Genomic DNA, 9,599 nt, shown 5'->3' with positions numbered 1-9,599 from the left:
TCTTTCTCAACAGGGATCAACTACCCTCTATGTTCAACTCACTGATGTAGATGGGGGAGGAAACTCAAAAGTGGGAGCAAGTTGCTGTTTAATTCTAGGCTTGGAAGTGTGTTCTTCCAGTAGAGCTAGTTCTCTGAAATGTTGCTGTAGTAAAGTATTTAAGTTTTCACTCTTGCTAAGTCCATGCCACTGCAGTTTCTGCTTTGTCCAAAGTATTTTCCCACCCCTGCTCCTCACTGTTCCATTGTGTCTTACTGACTTGGTAAACCCCTTTGATGTAAAATGCCCCCCTCTGCCTCGTCTTCCCATTTTATCTCCCCTTCGGGGATTGTGCCGGCCATATGGACAAGCATTCCCCCCACTCAATTTTCAGTTGTGCCTCAGCTAGGTCAAACTCTGCTCATTTCCGAGTGGCCCATCTAGTTCTTCCCACTTATTGCACGAGCTCATGGAACTGGGCATCTGTCGAGCAGCCCTGGGTCTCCTGTGAGCAAAGTGTGCCAGTCCTTTCTCCCCTGGGCTTTTGCAGGAAGGGGGATAGGATTCTGATTCTGTCCCAGGAGCTGCTGCTTTTCGGGACCCCACCTCATAACATTTTCTGGAGCAGCTTCCTGTCTCATCTCAGCACCATGATGTCATCCTGCCTGCACAGAGCCCAGCACTGTGATGTCAGGGTGGGGTCAGCATAGTGCCGGAGTGAGAGCAGGGCAGCTTGATGCTCAGTGTCTCGGCCATTGGGACACAACAGGGAAAGGGAGGGAAAGACAAAATGCAAATATAAAGAAGTGGCAAGAACAGAGAGAGAGGAGCTCAGACAAGTCCCTGCGAGGAGGTAAGGGGCCTTCTGATGTGACAAGTGACCAGAGTGTTCAGTGAGGTGTTCGTGTGAGCGGGTGGGGGAACAAGCTCATAAATCCCCAGATCAATCTGGCTGGTTCAAAGGGAAATGTTTCCAGAGTTCTGCTGTTTTTGGCAGAAGGGGAGTTGGACAGTTACACTCATTATCTCACAGATATCGGCATTGTGCCTTTATTTGCAAGGTCCAGCCCCCTGTTTTATGTGGCCAAACATAAACTATGTTTTACCCAGGGTATCCACCAGGGTTAGAATGTGGGGGCTAACATAGAGCATGTTTTTTAGGCCCAATCTTGCAAACGTCTGCAGGGGAGTACAGCTGAAATTTTTTGACCAAAAAGCTTTTTAATTGGACATTTTTATTTTTCCTTTTTAAAAATTAAAATTTGTATTTTAATTTTGTGAAGTATGTTGACTTTTTCCAATTTTTTCCCAGTAATATTTTTGTCAAAATTTCGAAGGGAATTTTTGATCCTAAACATTATCAAAACTGACATTTTTTACTCAAAAAGAAGCAGGATTTTGACAAACAAAAAATTCCCATAATGGTCCAAAAATATTCTTGATAAAAGTATTTAATACAATTTTGAAAAATGAGATGCGTGTCCCTTTGGAGCCCAACAAAATGGAAACAATTTAAAAAAAAAATCTCTGACTTTCTTTTTAAATTTTCCCAACAGCTCTACATGTAAGTAACATACTTGGTCAAGTAGTTTCAGTGAAATCAACGGAACTACCTTGCCTAAGTAAAGCTATTCACATGCCATTTCAGCCAACTCTACTCCCATGCATAAATGTTTTCAGGATCAGGCACAATAAAAGTAATCCTGTAATAATACAACTTTTGTTTGTGCCTCAAATGTTATTTATAGTGTATCTTTTCCTTGCTTATGGGGCTAGCTAAGTAGCCATGTTCTAATCCTGGTAGATTCCTATTAGTATTCTAACACATGTTTTATGTCTGTGTGGCCATTGGGTAGATAAGAAGGAGCACTGGAAAGGAAGAATTGTCCAGGGAGTTAAGATGCTAGCCTGAGACTGTGTTATCTGCTATGTGAATGTTTAAATGACTGATTCTGGTTACTTATTGTCCCTTCAAAGCTGATTGAAAATTAGAATTCCTGTCCAACATGCAATTCTGGTATTTCAACATTTGACTATGTCCTAAACTGAGATGAAATGTCAAAATAGCTACATTTTTCACAAGACAGATGAGTGAAACACATCAGCATCTTTGGTCATGTCTACACTACAGACTTTACAGTGGCACAGCTGTACCGATGCAGCTGCGCTGCTGTAAGATCTCCTGTGTAGTCGCCCTGTGCTGATGGGAGAGAGCTCTCCCGTCAGCACAATTAAACCACTCCCAATGAGCAGCGGTAGTTGTCAGAGGGAGACATGGTGCTTTCCACACTATCATTTCTGTTGGTGAAACATATGTCGCTTCAGGGTGTTTTTTCACATACCTGAACGACATAAGTTATACCAACATACGTGCTAGTGTAGGAAGAAGAAACCCTGGACAGACTAGTATGCAGGAGCCCGCCCCCAGCTCTGGAGTCCCAGCAACAAGGTGCTGCACAGCTGTGTCTGCTCCTGGTGGGAACCTGCCCAGTCACACAGCAATAAATGTTTAGAGCGTGGTGGGGCCCAGAGACCTTGGGCGGGTGCCCACTCTGGTGATTTTAGTGCCAGTCTCCTGCCATTTTATGCCCTACATCGGGGTCGGCAACCTTTCAGAAGTGGTGTGATGAGTCTTCATTTATTCACTCTTAATTTAAGGTTTTGCATGCCAGTAATACATTTTAACGTTTTTAGAAGGTTTCTTTCTATAAGTCTATAATATATAACTAAACTATTGTTGTATGTAAAGTAAATAAGGTTTTTTAAATGTTTAAGAAGCTTCATTTAAAATTAAATTAAATTGCAGAGCCCCCTGGACCGGTGGCCAGGATCCGGGCAGTGTGAGTGCCATAGGTTGCCGCCCCGCCCTACACAAAGTCCCAGCTGCTGGGGTAACCTGAGCTCAGACTCTGGGTCAGCCCTCTGCACATGTCTAGCCTCCAGGGCGGCAGCAGAGGCCAGCCTGGCAACGAGCGCTGGGCTGGACCCGCTAGAGCCCTGCTGCGGGATTTCCAAGTTGCTTGGCTCTGCCAGTCCCAACCAGGCGGCTCTAGCGCGCAGCAGCCTGGCCCCGCGCTAGGAGCCTAGCACGCGGCCACGTGCTCCCGGAGAGGGCATTACTGAGGATACAGGCGAGAGCGACGGCTTCCGCGCGGCTTCACTTGTCCATTGCGCACGCACGCCCACCTTGCGCATGCGCCCTGGGAAGCGGGCCGTGTGCACCTGCGTAGTAGTGTGGAGGCGCCGTTTGAGCGGAGGCGCGCGGCGAGTGTCGGAGTTTGAAGCGGGATGTGGCGGGGCCGGGCTGGGACGCTGCCAGCGGCTATCGGGGCGCTGTGCCGGGCGCTGCCGCCGGTGAGCCGGCCCGCCCCGGAGACCTTCCGCCTCGCCAAGTTCGACCGGCCCGAGGCGGTGAGAGCGGGGGAAGCCGGGACCGATCCTCCCTGGACCCATAGTAACAGCACTGTCTCCTCTGCCCCATAGCATCACCACTAGCCCATAGCAACGCCCCCGCTGCCCCAAAGCAACATCACTGGCCCCTCCCTGCCACATAGCAACGCCCTCCCGCCCCCACTGCCCCCTAGCAACACCACTGTCCCCCGACAGTGCCCCCCCCCCGCACCCCAGCAGCCCCCCATCGCCTCTCGGTGGCCTCTGCCCCATAGCAATACCCCTCCTCCCTTACTGACCCATAGAATCCCTCTACTTCCTGGGTTTGCCCCCGCTACCCCACAGCATCCACCCTACCCCATAACATTAATGCCTACTTTTCCTTTTACCCTTGTAATGTCATCTCTTCTCCCATACCATCACTCCCTTGGTGGGACCCTAGGCAACTTTCCTATGCTCTCAGGCTTTCTTCATGCTGGGTATTCCTGCCTTTGGCATAGGTGCCCAGTTGCAAGCCCCTGGTGAGACAGTAGCTGATATAAGCACAGTTTGCCACTCAGCCCAGTGTGCAACCAGGTCACACTGCTGTGGTGCAAATTGTGGCTTGTAACAGCTTTGCTTGTAATAGGGTCTGCACTGGGCAGCTACACCAGTGAGTGGGGTTGGAACAAATCCCCAGTGGCAACAAGGTCTGTGCATCAGTTTTGCCTGCTGTAAAGGAGGAATAACAACACTCAGTGAACAGTATAAAACACTTTAAGGTGTGTGGATGGGAGGGTGCTGTATGAATATTCAGTGTTACTCGCTAGTTCTCATTAAAATAATGCCTCCATACTGTTCGTATAGCTGTTCTGTACAACTCTGTGTATCTGTGCCCTCCAGCACTCCATGGTGTTCTTCACTAGCTTGTCACCACCTGGTAGCGTTGGCACCCCTCTGCTGTGATTCCTGTAATGTCAACTCCTAAGGGTTTGTCTACACATGGAGTTATTCTGGAATAACTGCTGAATAACTCAATGTGTGGACGCCCTTATTCTGTACTAAGAATCGCCACATACAGAGTTATTCAGGAATAGTTCTGGTGCTCCAAATTCACACTCTACCTTAATTTGAATTACCTTTCAAATCTAGGGAAGCATACCCTTTCCCTCTCCCGTGCCTGACAGTCACATTCCCTCTGAAGCCTTGATTCTGTAGGTATGAAGGTACCCCTCATAACCCACCTGAGGCCCTTTAGTCATGGTACGTCAGCCATCCCTGTAATGACTCCAGCTTCCTCCTCCCTCCATGTTGGGAAATAAAAAGCCCAGACAGCCAGATATGCACGATCAACTTCCATTTACATTAGAGGGAAATAATCTAAATCCAAGAGCAAAATAGTCTCCCTTGTCTCCATGCTGCCCTTCCTTTCTTTTCGGTGGGATGATCTCTTTCCATGTCTTCTCTTGCTTAGAATCTTGTTCAGAAGCTCTGAAAAATTCCTGCTCTTGGAGAATTTCCTGGAAACTTCTATTTTCTACTCCTCCCACCTCCCCCCCCCCCGAATTGAAGCTTGACACTTCCCTCTGGTGTGCAGCACATTCTGAGGTCACTCAGAGTATACTTCCCTCCCCTTATCCTGAACAATCTTAGGCCCCCTCTGTGCTAGGGCTTTGGAAACTCTATTGGCGGAAAGGCCTTGACCTATCTCTGCATATAGGCTGTTTTGTATTTGTCTAGGCATTTTACAAATGTTGGCTGCAATTTCTTGTAGGCGGGCTTGCCTTAAACTGTCATAGTCTGTAACTGTGCTATCCTAGCTTCTAACTACATTGGTTGAGCTAGTTCTCATAATAATAGCCCACAATGCAATGCCTGGTGTTTACAAATTACCCTATAGCCCCTGCTCTTGCAGCATTATAGGACATTTCTTTCAGGCATCCCAGAACGAACTGGTACAAGTGTAAGTATAAAGTGTGCTGTATGTGGCTGTGCCTTTTTAGAAACAGTGCTGTTGTGTGATTGTGGGAGAGAGGTGCCCAATTGTTCCAGGCAGTCAACAACCCTGTAACACTTTCCTTTGCTGAATGCACAATCTTCATGTTATTGCCATTAATCTGAGGAAGCACAGGGCAATACAAGTACCTGCCTATCCTTTCCCCTCTTTTCTTGCTGAGTGGACACCTTGCGTTGTTCCAGGCAATGGCCAGTGCTGAGTAATTAAAGACAAATACATGGCGACTCTTCCGAATGCTGATGTTTCCTTTCTGATCTTTCATAGAGTTTGCAGATTTGGAGGCTGCTGTATTCTCTTCTAAAGCAAATCCATGACGGAGGATGGACTGAGCCTGATACCATAGGTAATAAAGTATTTTCTCACCTGGTGCTTGTAAGGTTTGACTCAGTTTCTGGGAGTGACCTGAGTTGGACTTAGAGCTCCCCTTCCTCAGCAGCCCAGCATTGCGGGCTTCAGACGCCATTCTGAACATCTTAGTTTATCCTATTGACCCTAATTCTTGCATCAAAGATGTGAAGATGGATTTGTTCATCAGAGCCTGTTGATTCATACTGAGCTTGTTTTATCCATGTTAATGAGGTTTCAGTCAGGCAAGCTGGATGTTCTCTCTCAGCTGTAGGCTCTTGCTTGTTTGGTGCATTTTACCTAACAGGTTACTGCAGTTGCATTTACAGTCTGCATTGGCTTTACAAGTCCCCAGAATACTCAGAGATAATTACAGAAAACAGGTTTACTTCCTCTCTAATCTCTTATTTTCTCCTTCTAAACATGACACTTGACTCCACAGTAAAGTGGCATTAAATCCTACCTTAGGGCTGTGGATTATAATGGATGAACTGTGCCTCAGAGCTATACAGCCTGTGTTGTGGAGCCAAGTCTCGGAGTAAAGAAGGAATCCACTATGTGTATGTACTTTAGAGAGGATGTAAAATACAGCTATAATCAGGAACCATGTCGCAGAGAGAGCCTGCGTACAGGTTGGCTTTTTTACCATCTTGTCAAAGGGAAGAGCTTAATCACTGTTGGCTATTTAAATATACATTACTCCAAACACAGTGCTAGTCCTCAGGTCTATGCCTTCCCCAGATATCCCCCAGTGACCTCCTACAGTGTGCCCCTTCACTGGAGCAGGGATGATGTGAATGTGGAATCCTTCCACAGCCTTAGAAGTTTTCTCAGCCCCAAACCAGCCAAAATTGGCTCCTTAAATCTCCATGAGTCAAACTATGCTTGTCAGGCTTCTGAAGATCCAAAGTAGCCTACAGTTGTGGAAACTGAAGCAGAGAGATTAAATGACCTGGCCAAGATCTCTCAGGAAGTCCATGGCTGAGCCAAGAATTGAACACTGGTTCCCCTCGTTCGGTTCCCAGTCCACTGCCTTAATCACAGGATCATCATTTTTTTTACTGATGCTTCAGTTGCTATGCACAGACATTACACTGAAGTTCCATCATGTGCACCTATGTGCTAAGGCAATTCAGCTGTGTCTCTTGCACACTTGATAGGGATAGACATGCAGAAAGCATAGCTGAGCACATAATTTGGCCTCTAATCTATTAATTTACAGGCTGATTGGACTTTTAAAATATTAAATTGGGAAAAAAGAAATGCCATCATATGGAACAGTGATTGCTCCCGCATTGGTTGTTGGCAGAGTCTGAACTTGAGATCTTCATATGCACATGATGGACCTCTAACCAGAAAGTTGACACACACTTTCATAGTGAATTGCACAGTTTTTGCTAGACAATAGTATGATTTTGGAAATTAGGATTCCTGGAGTGTCTTTCTGGTTTGATTTCAAGCAGTCTGGTTTAGTGGTTAAAGCAGTGGTACAGGCAGGATAGTTAAGCATACAGATTTAACACATTTATCGAATGGCTAAGTGAATGAAGGTTGCGTCTGCCATATTCAAGACCAGTGTTCTATTATGTAGCCTCCATTTTTTGCAGTATCTCAGTGCCTCCTAATCTTTAATGTATTTTATTTTCACAACATTCCATGTTACAGATGGCAATCTGAGACTTAGAAAGACTAAGTGACTTGCCCAATGTTACACAGGAAGTTTGTAGCACAATTGAACTCGGGTCTCTGAGACCTAGACTAGTACCCTAACAACTGGGCCTTCCTCCCTTCTTTGTGTAACTTCTCAGTTACCTTATCTGTAAAATTGAGGGAAAATAATAATTCCCTGGCCCTAGAGCAGGAGTATCAGGGCTTGGTCAGTATAAGTTATGAAGAGCACACAAATATTAAAAGCAGTCAGTGGAGGAGGAGACTTGATTTCATGGTCTCCTGGCGCCCAGGCCAGTGCACCTTTTAGACTAAAAGTATTTTCTGGGAGATCACTCTCTCTGAGTTTTGACCTGGAGTCTGCACATTGCCAGAGATCTCAGCAATCCTCATCACTTGTTAGGACCAAAACAAACTCTAATTACTTTTTGTTGTTCGGTTTTGGAACTGGTTATTGTTCCAGACACTAGCTCTTGCAGGGTATCAGAGGGGTAGCTGTATTAGTCTGAATCTGTAAAAAGCAACAGAGGGTCCTGTGGCACCTTTGAGACTAACAGAAGTACTGGGAGCATAAACTTTCGTGGGTAAGAACCTCACTTCTTCAGATGCTCTTGCAGGGTATCCCAAGGATACAAGTATCCTGTGGCTTCTGCCCATGTTTTTTTATTCAGTATGTGTTCCAAAAACGCGATAGACTTTCCAAATTTTAAAAACGGGTCACTTTGGAGAGAGATTGGCTTGGGAATCCTTTTGCATTGGCCTCGTTAGCGCTACAAAAGTAATTTTCCCCTTCTTGTCAACTGTTGAGAATAGACCACTTCCACCTTAATTGAATTGGCCTCCTTAGCAATGACCCCCCCCACTTGGTAAGGCAACTCCCATCTTTTCATGTGCTGTAATATTTATACTGTTTGTATTTTTCACTCCATGCGTCTGATGAAGTGGGTTTTAGCCCACGAAAGCTTATGCCCAAATAAATTTGTTAGTCTCTAAGGTGCCACAAGGACTTCTCATTGTTTTTGCTGATACAGACTAACATGGCTACCACTCTGAAATCTTTTGATTAAATGACCCTCAAATTTATACTATAAACTATACCCCAATTCGTGAGCTAGCATATGGGGTTTCAAGTCACTTTCACTATGTATGTTCATTTTAGGGAGGACTCAAACTCCTGCTTTAGACAATCATAATTATGGAGTGACCAATGGTCACTTTGTACTTCATATAGAAAAAGATTGTCATATTTTTAATGAGTGATGGTGCATAACTTCAGATTTGGGAAATCATCTAGAAAGTATTATGTACTACAGACAGTGTTTTTAAAATGAATGAACTTGTGCAAAACCCCCCCAAACTAAAACCAAATCACACACCAACAAATCCCCCCAGTGTTCAGTGGATGGAAAATCTTGGAAGTCATCCTGTTTTAGAAGAGAATATTTTTCCTCTTTCTCTATATAACTATTTCTTATCCTAAACTTCTGTGGGGAAAAGTTCACACACACCAAAAATTCAGAATCATAGTTCCTTCATCAAGAAAGTTAGAGAATGAGTCAAAGTCAGCCTTGTACTGGAACTCTGGCATTAACTTTAATGAAGAGGTCACGGCCAGTACCTTCATACTGCTCTTTCCATTAGCTTTCAGTCTGCATGAATGCTCTTAAAATGCCAGTAGAATCTGCCTTTTGACATGTCAGTTATCTTTTGGTGTAGCAGTTTTGATACTGCCATAAAGAGTTCTGTATCTATTGTATCTCTTTCATTCTTGCCTATCAAACCAGAACTGTTTTCTGCAGCAATAATTTTCCTTAATAACTCTGATTTGTGGCATCTCTACAGGTGGTTTTTGCCTGAGAGCATGAAGTAATGCATCCATTTTCATTCCTTGTCTTGACTCACATTTCTTTCTTCCTAGCATGCATAAACTCAGAATAATGTGTAGTTCTCTGTTGAATACAAAGCTATAATTCATTGGAAGGGTTCTGCAGGCGTCGTAAATCAGAAGGGCACAACGTGAGTGCTGTATCACAGCTTGGGCCGTATTCACTAAACTTTCTTTTTCAAGTGAAATGTACATGCTGAGAGGGGTTTATTATAAAGATCAACAGAACCGATCTGTGTAAATTCCCTCACCTTAATGAGGTACCTAAGTAAAGCATTGGCCAAAAAACAGGCACTGTACTGCAGTAATTAGCGTTATCTGCTATATAAGGAGCAT

General features: G+C 44.9%; 1 protein-coding gene across 3 annotated transcripts in view; it reads left to right on the top strand.

The window, feature by feature from the left end:
* Positions 1-3,202: 3,202 nt before the first annotated feature.
* The window catches only part of TEDC1 (tubulin epsilon and delta complex 1), a 181,694-nt gene continuing 175,297 nt past the window's right edge, over positions 3,203-9,599 (top strand). For 2 of the 3 annotated variants that reach the window (XM_034779119.1, XM_034779118.1), the window contains exons 1-2: positions 3,207-3,390; positions 5,630-5,708. In XM_034779119.1, coding sequence (XP_034635010.1) covers positions 3,268-3,390; positions 5,630-5,708 — 202 coding nt within the window. In that variant the 5' untranslated portion in view covers positions 3,207-3,267. Of the gene's footprint in view, positions 3,391-5,629; positions 5,709-9,599 lie in introns of all 3 variants that reach the window. The other variant, XM_034779121.1, reaches the window with a different exon arrangement.

The sequence above is a fragment of the Trachemys scripta genome, chromosome 8 (assembly GCF_013100865.1).
Source record: "Trachemys scripta elegans isolate TJP31775 chromosome 8, CAS_Tse_1.0, whole genome shotgun sequence".
NCBI classification, from domain to species: domain Eukaryota; kingdom Metazoa; phylum Chordata; order Testudines; family Emydidae; genus Trachemys; species Trachemys scripta.
The sequence above is the reverse complement of the archived record's forward strand: the minus strand, read 5'-3'. Positions and strand labels throughout refer to the sequence as shown.